Source organism: Nicotiana tabacum, chromosome 19, assembly GCF_000715075.1.
Source record: "Nicotiana tabacum cultivar K326 chromosome 19, ASM71507v2, whole genome shotgun sequence".
Taxonomy (NCBI): Eukaryota; Viridiplantae; Streptophyta; class Magnoliopsida; order Solanales; family Solanaceae; genus Nicotiana; species Nicotiana tabacum.
Window position 1 is genome coordinate 120,846,430 of NC_134098.1, and position 22,314 is coordinate 120,868,743.

Below are 22,314 nucleotides of genomic sequence, written 5' to 3' on the forward strand. Positions count from 1 at the left end.
GTAAATGCTCACTGCCCAGCGACCTTCGCACTTGCGGTGCTTTGGTCTGACCCGTGCATCCGCATGTGCGGACGGAGTGTGCGCTTCTGCGGAAAAGGGCTAGGCCAACTGGGGCCGCACCTGCGGACAGGGTTCCGCTTCTACGATCCTGCTCATGTGGAGAAAAGTCTGCATTTGCGGAAAAATAAAGTCCAGGTCTGGGTCGCATCTGCGGGGCTTTCGCTCGCACCTGCGACCAAAGGCTAGCAGGTGCGGGCACACCAGATTTGGTGCACCAGCAGCCTTGTTGAGGTTTGAACTCAACTCGCGCATCGCCCGAATGGCACCCGAGCCCTCGGGGCTCCAAACCAAATATGTACGCAAGTCTAAAAACATCATACGGACCTGCTCGCGCGATCAAATCGCCAAAAAAAATCTAGAACTCTAAATTTAGCACCAAATCAAATGAAATTCTCAAGAACACTTTAAAATTTCTATTTTCTCAACTGGACGCCCGAATCACGACAAATCAACTCCGTTTCTCACCAAATTTCATAGACATGTCTTAAATATCATAATGAACCTGTACCGGGCTCCAAAACCAAAATGCGGACCCGGTACTAACAATGCCAAACATCAATCAATTCCTAAAAATAATTAATTTTTAGACTTTTAATTTTCATCAAAAATTCATAACTTGAGCTAGGGACTTCCGAATTCGATTCCGGGCATGCGCCCAGGTCCCATAATTCGATACGGACCTATCGGGACCGTCAAAGTACGGATCCGGGCCCATTTACCAAAAATATTGACCGGAGTCAACTAAAATAAAGTTTTAAGGCAAAAATTCTTATTTTCATCAGTTTTCAACATAAAAGCTTTTCGAAAACCTGCCCGGACTGTGCACGCAAATCGAGAAGGGTAAAAATAAGATTTTTAAGGCTTAAGAGCACAGATTCGAGTTCTAAAACATAAAATAACCTTTTGGGTCATCACAATTACTATTGTGCTTAATTAGTTTTTATTCTACCTAATTAAAATATACTCTTTTGTGCATAACGCACATTACACGTGCAACGCACGTACACTAAATCTATCTAGTATATTAAAAGCACGAAGGCCCTTAATGAAATGTCGTTCGCCTTTTTTAACCTTTAAAAATAAGTTTAAATTGGACAAAACCGTAATTAAATTACTCCTCTAATATTTAGGAATTTAAACTCAACTAAAACTTTGGTCAAAAAATCTTTCCTTGTTTGAATAATTTAGAAAGTCCTAATATTTAGGACAAAGTAAACTAAGATCTTTCCTTCTAAGTGGAAATTACAATTAATTTTTAATAATTTCGTTGTTTGAGTAAAAGAAGAAGAAGAAAATAAACAGAAGGTCTTGAATATTGTAAGAAAATTCACGCCTTCCTATTATCTTCAAATAGGAATAGTGCTACCGGTAATACTTAAGAATTTATAATCTATAGGAGTTTACAATATCTAGCTATATCTATCTATCTATCTATCTATCTATCTATCTATCTACGAAGTCCTTAGCAAAATATTGTTCGCTTTTTTTACCTTTTAAAAATATTGCTCACACTGAACAAAATGATCATTTATTTATTTTTCTAAATTTAAAGTTACCTAAAGTTTTAGTATTAATTATTTTTTTCTTTATTTGAACTATATTGAAACTCATACTATTTAGGAATTTATGATTTTATTACATTTATTGTAACCACATTTCATAATTATAAAAATTACGGGTCTCAGTCCACTTTAATAATTTCACGGCACCTCGTGCTCATATTTCTGTCACAACCGCATGGATAACTCACGTGCCAATAATAAAATCATCATACTTTCTTCAGTACCTTGACGAGCGTAAAACACACACTTAAATTGTGCTCGCTAGTCAAAGATAGTATAGTATAATATCGTGTCCACAGGGATTGGATTTAATAGTATTCTCGTAGTTTCTAACTTAATTGCTATCGAGGAGGATCAACAGTTGAGATTTATATGATTAATAATAAAATTTAACTAAGAATCTAAAATCTGCAGCTATTGACTAGTGACTATCGAAGCAAGGACTAAGCAAATGAAGATATCTATCACAATCCAAAATCCAACTAGTCGTGATGTCACCTAACCCAACCCGCTAGGTAAGCCAGTTAACCACTAACCAATTACAGTAATAATTAATAAAGTAATTAAGCAAAAGCAATTATCTAAATCTTATACAATCCCCAAGGACTGGTAGTATAAATCATAAGCTTCTAAGAATAGAGTTTACAAAGGTGGTATGAAGTAAATACATCATATGTTTGAAAATTACATAAACAGAGTTTTATGAATCTAAGGCTACCATGAACAAGAGGTAGCTACAATCATGTCGAGGGTACATCTTCAGATCCACCTCCCAACGAACACAGCAGCATCAGCAGCCAATATCTGCACGTAAAGTGTAGAAGTATAGTATGAGTACAACCGACCCCATGTACTCAATAAGTAACAAACCTAAGCTTAGGTTGAAAGTAGTGACGGGCTTGTACCAAGGTCGGGTCCACCACCAATAACTAACAACATTTCATAACAACATAAAGCAAGTAACAAAAGAAGTAACTCAGAGATAAAATGCTCAGCTTAATCATGATTTCTGAAAATAGTTCTGCCTTCCAAGTACATCAGTGAAATCCAAATCGTTTACCGAAGTTGCCAAAAATATGAATAAGTTTGAAAACAGAAATATTTCCCAAAAATTCTTTCAATAATAATTAAGATGTTTCATTTCCTTTCCAGATAGCCGGTGTAAAACAAATGCATCACTATGCCCATATGTCAACGTGTGTGAGAAGTCATGAATGACGTGATACCGTACAACATGAGGAAAATACATCTCTATGCATGTATGTCATGTGTGCATGTCAATGTAATGTATCTCACAGATGAACTTATGTACTCACACTCTCAGAATACTCAATCTCACTTTCTCACACATTTCACTCATCATGCTCAATCACTCGGTACTGTATATGGCCAATCCGGCCCAGGGAAGATCCATCCCGAAATATACACATCAACTGATCATCAGTTTCTCGGTACCGAGTAGGGCCAATCCAGCCCGTGGAGATGATCCATCTCCAGGTGTATAATGCTTCGGACAAGATCCATGTCCAGGGAAGATCATCCCTCAATAATAACAACTGCGCTCACTAGGTGTGTGTGCAGACTCCGGAGGGGCTCCTTCAGCCCAAGCGCTATAATTCGCACGGACAAATCATGTGCCATAGTATCAATATCATAATCAATCAGGCCCTTGGCCTCACTCAGTTATCAATCTCTCCAGTCTCTCTCTCACGGGCTCACAATGTCATGAAACTAGCCCGAAAATGATGATATGATGTATCAATAAATAACAACAGAGACTGAGATATGATATGCATATGAATGCGTATGAGTGAGTATATAATGCAATGAAAGCACATAACTCAACAACAGTAATGACCTCGGTGGGTCCCAACAGGATAAGCATGTAGCCTAAACATAGTTTATAGCATGAATCACATTTTAATAACTCTAGTACGTAGAGATTTCATGATTTCAGATAAGTTCAGGTAACTACACAATACTACATAAATAACAGAGCCACAACTCACACGGTGCACGCCCACATGCCCGTCACCTAGCATGTGCGTCACCTCAATACCAAACACATAACACGTATATTCAGGGTTCAGACCCTCAGCTCTAAGATTAGAAGAGCTACTTACCTTGAACAAGACGAATCCAATGTCGAGCAAGCTAAACAATACTCCGAAAATTCCATTCCATGCGTATCAACCTCCATACGACTTGATGTCTCCTCAATTCAAGCCAAATGATCCGTATCTATTCAAATAGCATGCAAATAAATCACAATTTACTCTAATGCTTACAAATTAACAATTTAAAAAAATTTCTAACTCCGCTCGAAGAATCGATAGTGGGGCCCACATCTCGGAATCCGATGAAACTCACAAAATATGAGAACCCATTCAATTACGAGTTCAACCATACTAATTTCACTCAAATCCGACTCCGAATCGATATTCAAATCCCAAAAATTCATTTTAATGAAATTGTACAATTTTCCCCAAATTTTCATATCAAACTAATTGAATGATGAAAATAATGAAATATTCATATATGTTAACCAAATTCGAGCTAGAATCACTTTCCCCGATGAATTTCTTGAAAATCCCATTAAAAATCGTAACAAACCGAGCTTTCTAGGTCCCAAAAATAAAATAATACCCTAGGCCTCGGTTATATAGTACACCCTCTGACCTCCCACTGTGTGGTCCACACATTTCCAAGTGCGGTCGCACATTTTCAAGTTCTGCAGTCGCACAAAAAATTATGCGGACGCACTTCACAACCTTTCCACTACCAAGCTTCAGTAAATTGGCCATAACTTTCTCTAAATATGTCCAAATGATAATTTCTTTACCTTTTTGGAAACTAGACACGAAGTGCTACAATTTTTGTTTTTTAATCATCTCCAAATTCCTTATGGATCAAAAGGTATAAGCTTCCGAAGTCGGACCAATGAACCTGCAGAACACCCTGAAGTGCGACCGCAGACAAAATTGTTCGGTCCGCATATTTCCTCTGCGGTCCTCACATTTTCATATGCTGCAGCACTTTTTCATCTGCTACAATACTCAAAAATGTGCCTCAGCACATGAAATTGTGTGGTCTGCACTTCCAACATTCCAAAACAACATCAGAGTGCCGAAATGCTTGGACTCGCTCAAAACTCACCTCGAAACTCACCGAGTTACTCGGGATCCCGTTCAAATATACAAACAAGTCCCATAATATGACACAAACTTAGTCGTTGCCTCAAATTATATTGAACAACACTAAAACACGAATTGTACCCCAATTCAAGATCTATGAACTTTGAACTTTCAAATTATATATCTTTTGCCGAAACACATCAAATCAATCCGGAATGACTTTAAATTTTGCACACAAGTTATAAATGACATAACAAAACTATTCCAATTTCCAGAATCGCATTTTGACTCCGATATCAAAAAGTCAACCCCCCGTCAAATTTTCCAAAAATTTAACTTTTTCCATTTCAAGCCAAATTCCACTACCGACCTCCAAATAATTTTCGGATATGCTTATAAGACCAAAATCACCATACAGAGCTATTGGAAACATCAAAATTCAAATCCGAGGTTGTTTACACATAAATCAATATCCGGTCTACTTTTCCAACTTAAGCTTTCCATTATGAGACTAAGTGTCTCAATTTGTTCCAAAATCTCCCCGGACCCGAACTAACTAATCTGATAGGTCATAATACAACTATAAAGCACAAATAGAGTTGTAAATGGGAGAACATGGCTGTAATACTCAAAACGATTGGCTGGATCGTTACAATATCAATGGGAGAAAATGGGGTTTTGATAGGATAGGTGCAAGATAATTGTTTGGGATTTAACTCTAGATAATTCACTTCATATGTTTAAGTGAGTCTCCCGAATTCACTTAATTATCAGTATAATTGTTTTAGTAGAAACTCCTCTCTCGATTAAGTCTCAACCTCTCAATATGAACCAATTTAAGCTATGTGAAGATATGCAAGAATGCGCAATGGATTGTTCTTTAGGAAAACCTCTTTCGATTATTCTCCTAACTAGATTTAATCAATGATTCAACTAGCCTCTTTCGATTACTTAGAAGAGTCTATGAACTCAACCAACAATATAATGTAAAGATATCACAAGTTATGTCTCTTTCGATTACAAGAACAAGCGAATATATGCAAAAATTAAATCTTCCAAAAACGATTCAAATACATAAAAATAGAGTTATAATCCACAAACAATCATCAATACACCAAATCCATCAAAACCCAAAAGGATCTACTCCATAGACATGGAGAAGTTCTTCACAAATGTAACTTAAGTATAGGAAAACATAAATTCAATCCAAACCCGGATCTTGAGTGAGGAAGGAATGATGAAATCCTTGTGTTTGTGTTCTTCCAACTCCTCCTTAGCCTCCTTGGTCTCCTTAGGTCGAAAATCTGTCAAAAGTCCTTCTAAACTGGTCTTTTGGTGTATTTAAGCCGCCTCTAAAACAAACCCCGAACGAAAGTACCCTTTTTTTTAGCGGAAATGGGAAGTCACTCTAACATTATTGGGCTACCGCGCCGCATGCCGCGCCGCACCATGCGGCGTGCTTGTGGCAATTTCCAGAACACTTTACAAAATAATTTCTGGGCACTTTTTGCACTAGCGCGTCGCACATTGTGTCGCATTAGTGCAAATTTCTCAGAGTACGGATTTTGCTTCGATTTTGGCATCCAGACTTGGTCCTCGACCCCCGAACACGATCCCGGCTTAATCCCTTGGCTTTTACTCAGACTTCAAAGCTCCAAATCACTCAAATTAGCTCCATAATATCTACATCACTCGGAATCACTCTTACAAGGCATAAAACACACAATAAGTGCAAAACACTAGAGATTGAAGCTCAAACTCAATTAAGTGTAGTAAATTAGAGTGAAATAAGCGACTAAAATATGTAATTATAGCCTATCATCAATACCCCACACTTAAACCATTGCCCGTCCTCAAGCAATCAAACTACACTTTATATAGACACGACCTTTTTAAACAACTCTCCTAACTCATCATACCAAGAATAATTAAAATAGATTAAGCACAATAGTGTGACATCCTAGCCTCGAGATTTGACTCACAAGTACTACGTATTTTTCACAACCTGTTCACTTACTCTAACATAAAGGTCAACGACATTACCTTCCTTCGTGAATCATGTGCCCTCACACAACAATATAAAGTAGTTCCGCACACAATAAAAGTTAAGAATGATTAGGAACGCAAGATAGAAAGAATTCACTCACTCTCAGAAACAACATTCATATGCCACAAAAGATGTGCCATAGGCTTGACCATAGTATACTACTCTACTAATTGAGTTTATTCAGTCAAGGATCAAGTAGGACTTTAATTGGTTATAATGTAAGCTACGGGATGGGTCGTATACATTTAGATATAAGAGTGACTACATCTCCCTAAACACTTTAAATACATACACTTTGTCTTTCAAAACCCCACACTTATGTCAAACCATAACTCCACCTTCACGTCAATATATATTAACTCCCTACTTTCTTAAGCACAATTACATCAAGAGTTACCACTTATCAATGAATATTTTTCACAACTATACAATTATTATTTTTTTCTTTTTCAATTCAAGTGGCTCTTACTTTTTCAAAACAGTGCACCTTTCTCCTTATTTCATTAGTTCCACTCAAAAGCCAAACCACTACCCCACACTTAAATTTTTACAAAGTTCATAACAAATTCAAGTGGTCATGAGAGGTCAAGGTTCAAATAGATGGTCAATTTGAACAAATGGGTAAGGCTCTTAATGTGGTTGCCAAAGAAACAGGATTACAGGCTCAAAAGGGTTAACTCCGATACATAACAATTAGGTGGGTACAAGCATATAACAGGCTCAACAAAGAAATGTCTATATCACTTCCAAGACTGAACAAAACTACCATTTCGTTGTGCAAACACACGGGGCAAGTTCTAGGTATCAAATGCAATGCACAGAATACACGAAACCTCACCCACACATGAGACATAACTCACTCAGGATCGGACTCATCGAGACACTCTAGTCAAAGTAGTTAAGCAAAGTTAAGATCATATAATTTAAGGTACTTATACAAAAGTCAAAAATCGAGCATAAGCGTCACAACTAAAGCACTTATTATTCTCAAGGCATAATAAAGTCAAGAGATATTGCTTTCATTTAAAATCACAGCACAAGATCTCCTACTTCTAAAAGAAAAAAACTAACTACACCCGTTTCAAACAAAACCCTTGAAAAAGAACCGCGGCACAAAGAAAAACCAAGGGGAAATTCAGACAGTACCTAAAAAAATCTTTTGTCTTTTTCTTTCAACTTAATCCCTCAAGAAACCTGTTGAATGACATCCATCGTCGAGAAAAATCAAAAAGTTTAAAATTTTCAATCAAATGAATTACAAAAACACACATAGACATTTATACATTCTATACATATATACATCCCTCACCCCACACTTTAAATTGTGGCATGTCCCCATGACACACAAATAAAAAGCAAAGGGTAAAGAAAACTCCATTGAACTTTTTCTGTTTCCGAGAACTTGTGAATTCCACCCCTAATTCTGAATTCATTCTTCGTTTTCGCTCCCCGGGATTCTTTATGGAGCTCATCGGGCCAAACTCCTTTAAGGATATTTGTAAGACTCACTCTTTTCTTTCTTTCTTGGCCTCATTTTTAGCAGTGGATTGTTCTTGTAGGATTATCCTCAACTTGTTTCTGTATTCATTCACAAGATCAATCCCTACTTATTCTTGTAAATCCCCAAAAATAAAATCCACATGATCAAGGTTAGAATTAGAAAATGAAGAAGAAAGGTCATGTGAATATTCCTGTGGTATATCCAAGACCAATGCTTCTTCATTCTCTTCTACTAAAAATTGTTAATGTGGATACGTGGATGGGGATTTGAACTCTTCTTTTATTGCTTCGTAATCCACCAAAGCCTCATTTTCAATCATCTCAGTTGAAACAGAGTCCTCTTGTAGAGTGGAAAACTCTCTCCGTAGATGTTCATCATCTCAGGTAGGCTCATTCTCACCGGGTATCTCCTCCATATATTCATCATCACAATGCAATGAGCTTTCTGAAAGTGTACTTATTATTTGACTCACTTGCATTGTTAGGTTGTTAATGGCTTCATCATCTTGTGTAAATCTCTCTTCTACCTTATTTATGAACTTATACATAAGCTCTTCTAAACTACCATTCTCCCCTTGAGGTGATTTTCTCACTTCTCTTTCATTCCAGTCATAATAAGGGTATTCATCCCAACCAGAGTCAGAATTGTGCCCATATGAATCCCCATAACTGTACGGACTATAAACAAAGTGAGAGTTTTCAAAATATGAACCATATGAAGAATACCTACCTGCTTGACAATCAATCCATAGATGATTTTCACCGCATTTAAAACACATAGCAGACCGCTGACAATGTTCAACTACTAACTCTTCAACCGTTTTCTTAGGCTGGTTGTACTCCATCTTTACAACATTTAGAGTTCAGTATCAAGCATATGCTCTTCAAGATTTCTTTAACAAAAGAAATCTTGAAGAGAAGTTAATATAAAAAAACTAAAAATAAAAAAAATTAAAATTAAAATCTAATTCCTGAATTAGCACTACAAACTATTTCAAACACTATTGATTGCAAATCCCTGGAAATGGCGCCAAAATTGACAAGCGTAAAACACACACTTAAATTATGCTCGCTAGTAAAAGATAGTATAGTATAATATCGTGTCCATAGGGATTAGATTTAATAGTATTCTCGTAGTTTCTAGCTTGATTGCTATCCAAGAGGATCAATAGTTGAGATTTATAAGATTATTAATAATATTTAACTAAGAATCTTAAATCTGTAGCAATTGACTAGTGACTATCAAAGCAAGGACTAAGCAAAGGAAGATATCAATGGGAGAAAATGGGATTTTGATAGGATAGGTGCAAGATAATTGTCTGGGATTTAACTCTAGATAATTCACTTCTAATGTTTAAGTGAGTCTCTCGAATTCACTTAATTATCAATATAATTTTTTTAGTAGAAACTCCTCTCTCGATTAAGTCTCAACCTCTCAATATGAACCAATTTAAGCTATGTGAAGATATGCAAGAATGCGTAATGGATAGGTCTTTAGGAAAACCTCTTTCGATTATTCTCCTAACTAGATTTAATCAATGATTAAACTAGCCTCTTTCGATTACTTAGAAGAATCTATGAACTCAACCAACAATATAATGCAAAGATATCACAAGTTATGCCTCTTTCGATTACAAGAACAAGTGAATATATATGCAACAATTAAATCTTCCAAAAACGATTCAAATACATAAAAATAGAGTTATAATCCACAAACAATCATCAATATACCAAATCCATCAAAACCCAATAGGATCTACTCCATAGACATGGAGAAGTTCTTCACAGATGTAACTAAAGTATAGGAAAATATAAATTCAATCCAAACCCGGATCTTGAGTGAGGAAGGAATGATGAAATCCTTGTGCTTGTATTCTTCCAACTCCTCCTTAGCCTCCTTGGTCTCCTTAGGTCGAAAATTTATCAAAAGTCCTTCTAAAATGGTGTTTTGGTGTATTTAAGCCGTCTCCAAAACAAACCCCGGATGAAACTATCCTTTTTAGCGGAAATGGGAAGTCGCTCTAACATTTTTGGGCTACCGCGCCGCACCATGCGGCGCGCTTGTGGAAATTTCCAGAACACTTCACAAAATAATTTCTGGGCACTTTTTGCACTAGTGCGTCTCACAGTACGTCGGATTAGTGCAAATTTTTGAGAGTACAGATTTTGCTTCGATTTTGACATCCAGACTTGGTCCTCGACCCCCGAACACGATCCCGACTTAATCCCTTGAGCTTTTACTCAGACTTCAAAGCTCCAAATCACTCGAATTAGCTCCATAATATCTACATCACTCGAAATCACTTCTATAAGATACAAAACACACAATAAGTGCAAAACACTAGCGATTAAAGCTCAAACTCAATTAAAGTACAGTAAATTAGAGTGAAATAAGCGACTAAAATATGTAATTATAGCCTACCATCACACCTCGTGCCCATATTTCTTTCATAACTGCACGGATAACTCACGTGCCAATAATAAAATCATTATATTTTTCCTGGCACCTCGTGCACATATTTCTTTTATAAACGCCCGGACAACTCACGTGCCAATAATATAAACCGCCCGGCAATAGCCATAGGTCCACAATTTCAACATGAATCAGATTATTATTAAGTTTACCGAAACAACAAGACATGTTGCATAATATATAAAAATAAACACAAGGAAAATCACAACATCATCTAAAAATCACCAACACAATAATCCCACATCATCACGTATCATCCCTGATAATAGCCAGCCTTATCTCTCCTATAGCCACCCGTATCACTTCATAATAATAGCCACCATTATCCCTCCGCCCTGATAATATCAATAGCCACTCTTATCGCTCTTATAGCCACCCTTATCACTCCTATAATAGCCTCCCTTATCGTTCTGTTTAATAGCCTCCCTTATCATTCCGCCTAGACAATATTCCAACACACATACAACAATGAAATGCCACCCTTATGCTCACATGATATCAACAATGGAATTCCACCCTTATACACCGCATAACAGTAACCCAAATCACATAATAATTTATACAGAAAATTATCACAACACCACATAATCACTCACATTTACAAATTGCCCGTAGGCCACAACCTTTCCAAAGTTACAACGAAATTAATTAATTTCACAGTAAATAACCCAAGGCTCCACACAATGTGTATAAAATCTCAAAAGCAACAGCAAAGATGGAAAAATAACTCTGCAAGAACAACCTCTTCTTTAATCCAAATTTCTGATAAATATATTAACGCCTCAATTTAAACTTATTTAATTAATTATTTGCAGATGAAAAATCCATAATGTGATTATTTCCAAGAAATATCAAATCAACAAACACACGAAATTCACATAAAAATTCAAGTGGCAATCACACCAAATTATCATATAAAATACAAACTCGACGAACAAGGAACTGAGGCATGACAAATCAAGGATTTACTAAGTTCCAACAATTTTCTAATTTAATACATAAGGGTGTCAACGAATTTTAGCTAATATAATTTGCACATATAAACCAAGTACGTACTCGTCACCTCGTGTACATGGTTTTTAATCACACAATTTCCACATAAGACTCAATGCCTAAGGAAAAATTCTCCCACACAAGGTTAGGCAAGATACTTACATTTTTTTAAGGAAATATATTCGAGATATATTTAATTGAAAGGATTACATTCTAAAGATTTTTATTTAAAAAACGTATAGATAAAAGATGTATATTTTGAAGGACTTGAGTAATTGGTTGTACTTGTGTTTATTATTCGCTTGAGCAATATTTATGGTGTTCTTGTTGCCTTGTTGTTTATATCACTCGTTGATTTTTGTTGCTATCATTGCTAGTTATTTTTCAGTACTATTGTATACTGTTATATTGCACATGTTATTTGACTAGTGAGTGTCTTGGTTGTACCTCGTCACTACTCCATCGATGTTAGTCTTGATTCTTACTGGGTACTGTTGTGGTATACTCATACTACACTTCTGCACATCTTTTTGTGCAGATCCAAGTTCTTCCTACCAGGCCAGATACCAATGAGTTGGACCGTACGTGGAGACTTCAAGGTATATATGTCAGTGTCCGCAGACCTCGGAGTCCCCCTCTATCCTTACTATGTTATTTTTCCTTATTTTCTTTAGACTCTCATGTATAGAGACACTTAGTATTTTCTCTTAGAAGCTTGTGACTTATTTCTACCGGGTTTTGGGAGTTGTAAATTAATTGAATCGCAAATCGTATTTATATTTCATGTGTTGAGATTCGAGTTCAGTTTTATATTCAGTTATTCTGCAAATTGATAGGCTTACCTAGTCGTAAAGACTAGGTGCCATCACGATACCCTATGGAGGAAAATTGGGGTCGTAACAAGTTGGTATTAAAGAAAAGTTTTTATATCAATTTAATAATAACATGTTGTCTTTCCTGTTAAGTTTTTTATTTTTAATAGCAGTATATATGGGAACTCCTAATAATTATGACAAATATATTATTATATATTTAGAGGTCCCCAATTTGCTCCACTCTGAAATATAATTAAATCTTATTTGGTGTAAAAAACTCCAAATGCTAGGGCTTTAAATATTTATTATTATGTTACGTAATGCTTTAGTTGTTAATAAAAAAAAGTTCTCATGGCGTCTTATTAGTTGAAAAAACCAAAAGGAGGGGTCAATATACTTTTGAAATTTTCCTGTATAAATATATTAACAGGTCCAACTAACATAAATTAAATTTGGAAATGGAGTTTAGCTAGCGTGCCTGAATCAAAGAGACTCATAGCTCAATTAGTCAATTCTTCATCAGAATTACTTGCTAGAAACTACTGCGAAAGGTTCGATTAAATGACTCTTTTTCACTCTTTATGGTAATTTTCTTTCTTCCGCTTCAAAATTTATAGGTTCCAAGTTGAACAAACTGATTTCAGCGGGGATGATTGTTTTCGCTTTTGGTTAGATAATTTTATTTTAATTTACAATATCTATTGAGTTAACGGCTTAACGTGGCGTCTAAAGAGCTAATGACAGAAAGACTCAACTACATACTACATACGACAATCAAAAGGAGTGCACGATCAAGTTCTCCGAGTTATTTTCTAAGCTGAAAAATCTTTGTAACAAGAGTACTACTTCTTCAACCCGTGGCTTTTATATTGACGCCTTAAGTACCGGAATGCTTAGAGATGATTGAGTATATTAAGATGTTTAGACTATATATCAAGGTATTTTTTTTGTTTGATTAACCTTACTTCTTACATGTACAATATGTTTTATTGTTAGTTCTATATATAGTTTTTCCTTTTCTCAATAGATTGCATTATAGTGTTGGACTATTATCATCAAACTATTCAAGAGAAAACATTACTGACATACGAAAAGGAAATACATAATCTATGCTCTTGGGAGTAGTCTGATGGTAGTACAATGTCATTCCACTCCTATATCCTTGCGTGCTAATTTTTGAAATTGAAGTAATAATATTATAAAATTAGACTAAATTTTAAGTTGAATATATTAATTGAGATGATTCAGGACTTCTATGATATATAGTTTCTTCCTTGATTGAAGTTAATAGGATCAACAATCGTGATTGTCAGGAACTACACTTTTTTCTTTAACTTTTATTTTATAATAGAAATACAATTTTTAATTTAATATATATAATTTTATACTCATTGAGACAGGGTACACACGCATCGCGTGTACCTTAATATTAGTAATAACAAAAGGTTTTGTTTAAATTAAAATTTCACTAGTATTTTTTTGATGTAATATTAATTTGTAGTTTTATCTGAATTTATATTTATTAATCAATAAAATTATACACATTCAAATATTTAAAAATAACAGTCTTAATTATCTACTAAGTACTGGTATTTAAGTTTATATACGCACGCACACGCACATACAGATATATTTTTAGATTAAGTCATCTTCATCTTTAAATAAAGAAAAAGAACGACCCGTTAGACTCTTGTGGCACTTATTATGATCTCTAGCATAAGAGAATGAAAGAAGTTAGGCAAGCATAACATGTTCAAATGGAATTAAAGTATATGTTTTTATTTTTCTATGGGGGAAGACAAAACTCCTATGTATAGCAGTGGTTATTTTCTTGGGAGTTCCATTTATGGTAAGTTTTCATAGCTTATGCTGGTATTTTCATATCATTCTAAAGTGTTTTTAACATTTAAATGAAACTAAAAAAAGGAAAGCGGAAAAGGGTTTAAACTGTCCATTAATCTTCTTCTATTTTGTTGCGGTCTTGCGGATACGTTGGCCAAAAATGCCATGAATTTGGTGGAACTAACCACAAATGTTTTTTGATTGGTGTCAAATGCCCAGGGTGGCTATTGGCTATTACCACCTTGACAGACATTAACTTCCTTCTATTAGGATTAGGTACGATAAGGCTAACTTCTATGTAAGCTAATTAGAGAAGTTTACACACATGGCCGTCAATATTCATTGTTTACTTTTTTTAGTCATATACATAGTTTATACAGTAATTATACATAATTATACACATATAACACATAAATTATGCATATATTATATCTCCACTAGCTATTGTTAGTTTAAGTGGTTAGGTAGACGATTATTTGGATTAATTCTTCTTTTGTTTATTGGCAGGGATTTAGGACTGAAGGTGACTTGTACCTCAGTCTGATGGTGTAGACTCATGGTCTCATCGATGTAAAGGATGCTTTTTTGGTGGAATGGAAGTAACATCCCAAGCTGTTGGGGGGTGTAATTTAAAAAAAAAAATCTTCTTTCTACTATATTACATGAGATATGCGCTTCCATCGCTTCTCTAATTAGGAAGATATAACCACTGAAAACTTATAGGTCTGAAGAGAGCTCTTCAGTCTCCTTCTGCAGTACAGGAGCTAGCTAGCCAGGACACATGCCCATATATGTTTGCAACTTTTGTCAAACGTGTGTGTACACTCACTAAGTTTAGAATGAGTATGATCCTAAATTATTAACGGAGTATATGTATATACTATAATTTTAATTTATTAATTTGATATGTACCCATAATACACAATTATAATGGGTTCAATTAAATTCAGAGATACTCTTTAGAGTGGACTATGAACACATAGCTAGGAACACATATCCATGTGTTGATTGGTGTTCCACAGGGCAATTAAGGCTTAATATAGGGAGCTCAGCTTCTTTTTATGCGTAATAGGGCAGAAACCAGACCAGATGTACCTATTCTTGTTCAATGTGAATCTGTTACTGTCAAAGCGCATACCTTCTCCTCATATATTCACTACTGCCAAATTAAAGCACCTTTCTTCCATCATTACATGCTGCGAGTGTACTGAACAGGATGACGACTTTATTTAAAAGTTTAAACTGTTAGCGGGAGAACACACGATCTTAATTACTTAATTGTATTGCTAAAATAGTAAACATGGAATCAGTTGGCAACGCAAGTTTTACGCCAAAAAAACATGATTTACTAATGGGTATAATTAACGATTCAAACTCTTTTTCACTTGCATATTTGTTTGTCCAAAATATATATATATCAGGATTTCAGCTTGCTTTTAATTTATCTCTTAAGGCCAGCTTTTGATCTCTGTGTATATCTCTTACTGTAGCTACTTTGCTACTGGTTACACGTCACGCATGATGTCATTTTACAATTTGCTTCTTTCAAGAATCACAACTAGCTAGGGTTTGCCTTCTAATTCTTTCTTACTAAAGCAAGCTTATATTAATTGAATAATAATATTATTAGAGCTTTTTAGTGAAGCGAGTAAAAGAGGATGGATCGATCGAGGAACAGTGGTTTTCGCTCCCCACTAGCTAGGATCCCTCTTCCGGGAAGATATTGGAGGAGTGGTCCCCTAATCACTTTACAGAAACCCTAGGTTCACCTCTGCTAGCTTAAACCTTAAGTACTCCAAAAATAATGGTGAAATTCAAGTTGTCGATAATATAGAGATCAGACTACTAAAATATTAGCATGTGCTGTACTTTGACGTTCATTATTTACTGTAAAAATGGCTAGTGCCTGGTTCAGGAATTATGAATAATGATATCCAGAAAATCACATTTTGAAAATTTTTCAGAAACCCTAAATAGAGATTAGGAAGGTCCATGGTCATATACCCGAATCCAGTTTACTGAGTGAGTTATATAGCATGCCTCGTTTGACATAATAAAGGCTTTAGAATCTCTAATGACAGATAACTATATATAGTGGTTTCTTCTCATGAATCTTCTTTTGTTGTACATTATATTATATATATATATATATATATATATATGGTCATTTGGTATTTTAAATTCAACTAGCCTTTGAAAGCTGCAGAGGAAAATAATATAATGCTAATTTTGAATGAATTCGTGCTAGCTGGAGGCTTTTAGGCATCAGTACAAATTTTATCGTATGGAAGGAAAATGTATGCCTTAAATAACTATGGTCAAGTATTCAAATTACATGAAAAAACCTTCACTATCAGGTTAGAAATGGAGAATTTACATGGTGATCCGTGTAGTTATTATTTGACCGGCTATTAACAGAAAAAGTTTAATTTCATCTAGGCTTAATTCATCGGATTGATTTTGATCATGATCATATTGATATTAGCTTGCTTTTATTGTCAGCAAGTTAAACTAATAAGTACTTAATTCTGGAAGATATATAACATGATAGCTTTAGGCATCTGATCAAGCAGCTAATTATAGGAATTAATATTATTTCTCAGAAATCAGGAATTGTTGAATAGAGCAAAAAAAGAGAGGGAAAAATGGAAAGCGGTAAAAATATGACAGCATGCTGGATCATTGATTAATACACAGTACGCTCCGATTTTCCTGATATACTCAAACTGCTTGTTGAAAATTGGAACTAAAGGATAAACATATATATTTCTTTTTCAAAAATTCCAAACCTAGATCCATACATGAACCTGCAACTGAAGTAAGGAAAACATAAAGAAAGATCGAAAAAGAAGTTAGAAACACCTGTGAACATTAATGATTATAATTTGAAGATTGTCTCTAGCCGGAATAGTCAATTCTTTAATAGATTTGGAACGACACAGAGAAGATTAGCATGAACCAAAAAAAAAATGGTCCGAATCTTTCACAGTTGAAACTACAAGACTGATCAAAATCATCCCCTTCAGTTAGAGCTTTCCATTATACTTTAAGTAGTGGTAATTTCTTGATTCTCAGATTCACTTGCAGCTTCATCTGTATCTTCATCATTTGAACCTTTGGTCTGATTTGCCCTTTGTCTTTCAAACTCCCTTAATTTATACAAGTACCTCAACATGGCCTCGGCATAGTTGTCAAAACCTAATGAACTGAAAGCCCAACAGACGTCATCTCCATTAACCGTCCTTCGATTCTCCTTGTGACACTTGTCAGATGCTTCTCCAGTAACAAAACTTATAAACTCTGATGCACATTCTTGAATTGTCTCTTTAGCTTCTTTGGAGATTTTGGCAGTTGGTGGCAGGATTTGTTTCATTATCCTTCCTACATTGGCTATCGGAACCAATTTCACATGTTCATCCATGTCCATCTTAATCGTGATATATCAAATGGTGAAAATAGTTATGGGTATTGTTGATCTTTCTTAAATGCAGACACGTTTCTATTTTCTCCGACTACCGGCCAGCAGCTTCTATAAACTGTTTACATGTTGTAGTGTATATAGGCGGATCTAGATTTAAGTTAGTGGGGGTAAAAAATCACTATACAGAAACTTTTATATGACAAAGGGTGTCAATTTAGAGCGTGTGTTCTTTTTTTTGTATATGTGTATCGTAGATTTTCAGCTATATATATAGTTTGAGTTGGAAGAAGAAAAGACACCAGATCGTACCTCATAAGGTTGATTTCGCCCATAGTATTGTATGTATGTTTGTATATACATGTTAGCATGCATGTGCATGGAGAAGCGTGACATACATGGGTAGAAACACACATGTTGGTCTAACCTTAGCAACTACCAAGTGATTATTCAGAATGAATGGTTAGTATATATATATATATATATATATATATATATATATATATATATATATATTCAATTTGTTATGTGGGTTAAGAATCAATCAAAATTGACATGGTCATACTAAGAACAAACTTTAGAGTTGAAACAATATGTTTATATCGTCCTCTTTTTGTTACAAATGCTCCAGATTGAAATGAGAGAACTGCTTACGATTTAATCATTTTATTTCTCATAGGTTAGATTTATCTAGATTTTGATTATGCCATGAGTATTTAACCAAACAAATTAAATTCAGATCTTGACTCCTTAGTCAAACTTGTGCCAAGATTAGGGATTTTAAAATATTAAGTGACAATATAATCGAATCCACTAATTCGCATAACAATCTGTATTGGGGCAAAACCCACTTTTTAAAAGTTGAAACCTGTAAAGCTTAAGTCTATTAGGGTAGAAATGGTCCCCGCCCCCAAACCCCCCTCCACATATGTGTACTGTTAACTAAATAATCCTAAATTATTCGTTGAACTGATCATTTAAACTATTAACAGTACAGATTGAAATGAATGGACGACATTTATGCACGTTTGCATGTACTATATTAATTAATCCAATTAAAGAGCATAAAAAGAGGGAGTGATCACCTATACGAAACCCTAGTGTTTGATTACTTCATAAGATTTAGGTTTTTGTCGAGTTTTGTCACTTATATGGCGGCACACCCCTTTAGCTTTATTGCATTTGAATCTTTTAAGCTTTCAAGCATTTTTATTAAGCCCTAGCACCTCACATGAAGTTTACTTCACATTCTGCTTTTTAAATTTTACTACTACCCTCTTATAATTAAGATTTACCTTAACGGCATTGACTTGATCGATCTTGTTACTCTTTCTCTAATAATGCTAATGATTTTGTTTAACAAATTAACTTTGGTGAGGATCACCAATTCTATAGCTTAATTTAGCCACTGTTAGACGATTAGGCCTAACTATATTGTGGTCGTGAAATTATTGAAGGATACTAGTAGAAGGTGGAATATGAATATTTTTGTTTCGAAAAGAATAACTTTACAGTTAAGGATGCCTAATTATATTGTGGAATCTTGCTCTATTGGCCACTAAAGTTAATTAAGGGTAGAGATGCTAATTTATAAGCATAAATTCCCCAATAAGTATTTATTTTCGTGGTATTAGTGTACATTTTAGAATGATAATAAATATTTATTCCGCATTCAAGTGATATGATTGAGAGGTAACATTGATCATTAATCACAGAATTTGCAGATTAAAGATTTACCATCTCTATAGATTAAATCATGAAGTAATTATCGCAAATAAAAGTGATTCATTTAGTTGACCGTCGGATAAATTGGTTAGATTACAATATCACAATTAGTGATAGGAGGTCCTCCATTTTAGATTAGATATTATTGTTTGGTGTCTCTCCCAATTATCATCTCTTTGTTAGACTTGTCCTCTGACCCCTATCTCTTTAACTTTTTCCGTTACAGTTCCTGCCAATTCCATGTATTCGTAGTGGATAAGTAAGAAAGGCGAAAACTTTAGCACTAGTACATTAATGTAATAAATTTAACCCCTAATATTAGTCAAGCGAATCAAAAAAGAGTTCGGCAGGGACGTCCAAACTGTGTTTAATTTCTTGTTTTTAAGAAAGACAATCTTAAGGAGTAATTAAGATCGATGTCGAAATGATATCTTCATAGAAGCTACAAGTCATTAAATTCAACATTCCTTAAGCATCATGAATCTTTAGAATTTTATGTGGCTATTTGAGTTAATTCTTCAAATTTTATCCCTTCGCTTGTTTTATATGACACAAGATATTTTCATGGAAACTTCATATTAAGATCAGGATTTCATAACCATTTCTATTTGTTTATTTCTTGCTATATATTTTTGAATTTAAATTTGATAGGGTATATAAAACTTTCATATTCCATCAGGTTAAGTTTAATTACAATAATAAGCCATAGCAAGCCTGATACGTGAACAATAAATAGCCGGTCAAACTGAAATATTGCTGTAAACATTCTTTATACTGTCAACTTAACTTAAGATTGTAGTTGTGCAGAACATTCTTATTGGTCTGACAAACTTGCTTTTGCAAGTTAGCTTAATTTATTGTTTGGATTAGCTTTTAAAAAGTAGCTTATAATCTAAAAGTCAAAACTCATGAGTTGATAATATTTGTTATAAGAAAAATCAAATTATGGTGGATGTCTACTCTTCCTTCATGATCTTCTCAAATGCTTAATGACTTATTCAATGACATATTTCTATGCTTAATTACATATTCAATGACATATTTTTCTTCACTTTTCATGCCTATATAAAGGCCTTGTAATAGATAAAAAAATACACACAATTGAAGAAGAAAATCTCTTCCTTCTCTCTATCTCCATTTCTTGTTCATGTTTTACTAAATTGCTTTTATTTCATAACAACATGTCTTGTTTATGTTTTACTAAGTTGCTTTTATTTTATAACACGTTATCAGCACGAATTGCTCATTTCATGATCTTCTATGTCAAGACTATGTAAATTATAAGCAGGCAATGAGATCAAGTACTTTGAAAAATGTCTTGGATGATAATACAAAGATAAGTTTTACATCCATCTAAACCCATTCATATTTTCATATCTTTGCATTAACTTTATGTGCAGTGTTTAGTAAAAATATTTTTTTCAATTGTATCCAGTGAAATAAAGAACTGAAAAGGTATGTCTTTATTTGCTACATCTCTTATAGGACAAAAATAATATTCTAACGTATATATATGTTCTGATCTTTTACATACTATGATAGATAATTATTAAGATAATTTAGTAATAATATTTTTACCATCACATGATGTATTTCATTGAAAGCAAAATTATCAAATATGTAGGTGATTTTACAGTACCTTGCAAATTTGGCATTCGAATATATAATCAATATAAACTTATTATAGTTATAATTTATAATAGTCACAGTTATGCATTAAGCCTTAAATATTTTTGCTGGAAACATAAGGCTCATTCCTCCGTATTAGATTTTTTTGGTGAAGTTCTTATAGTCTTTGAAATATAAGTGGTTATAGGTTATCTGCACCTTTTTCCTAATTAATTTATTAAAATATAAAAGTGATTGTATTATTTGAAAAAAAAAAATGGCATATATCCTAACTAGTATTTTTGTTGCAGAGGAACTGTTTCAAGATTGAAATAGTTATATATGTCTTCTTGAAAGTTAATTTACTTATGCCTATAATTATGAAGTAATAATATTTTAAAGGCTCGAGTGCGAGTCCTAGTGAATTTTGGCCCTTTATGCCAAAGATTGAGGTCAAGACAATGGGTTCAAGTCCCAACGCACTATGTTGATGAAAAGACGTTGGATTCAAGTTCTAACGTATTATGGCCTAACATGCCTTTATATGGATAAGGCATTGGGTTTGAGTCCTAATGCACCATATTGATAATAATAATAATAATAACTAAAGAAAAAATAATGTAATTTTTATGAAAAAGCATGAAGCTTGTCCCACTTGATTTGCTCCATTCTTGAAGTGAATGTGATAGCAGTGCATGATAAGTCTAAATGAAGACAAGTGGTTGACCAATGAATGTGGGCGTGCGAAAGGCCAAAATAATAATAGTTATCACTATGGTAATTATAAAAAGGGAGAAATTCTTTGAAGAGAATGTGACTTGTGATAAACATTGAGATTGCATACTCATTCCTGAAAGTGAATGTGAAAATATATATATGATAAAGATTATGCATAATAATGTACTTGTGCATAGTTGAATAAATACTACAACTCACCTCTAAGGGAGGTTTGAGACAAAGAAAGATAATGAATATTATTGTGTAGTTACATGAATATATCATTGGTCGCATGCATATGATACGCCAAAATATATTTTGTCATGCCTTATGAAAGTTATTAAAAGCAAAATTAAAGCAAGAAATTATTTTGCTTGTGATGATTTTGAACATTACATTTATTATAATATGATTCTCTTT

General features: G+C 34.2%; 1 protein-coding gene across 1 annotated transcript; it reads right to left on the reverse strand.

The window, feature by feature from the left end:
• Positions 1-17,472: 17,472 nt before the first annotated feature.
• Positions 17,473-17,853, reverse strand: LOC107784181 (nuclear transcription factor Y subunit B-4-like). Its single transcript, XM_016605264.2, has one exon. The coding sequence runs from the start codon at positions 17,851-17,853 to the stop codon at positions 17,473-17,475; it is 381 nt and encodes a 126-aa protein (XP_016460750.1).
• Positions 17,854-22,314: the final 4,461 nt, after the last annotated feature.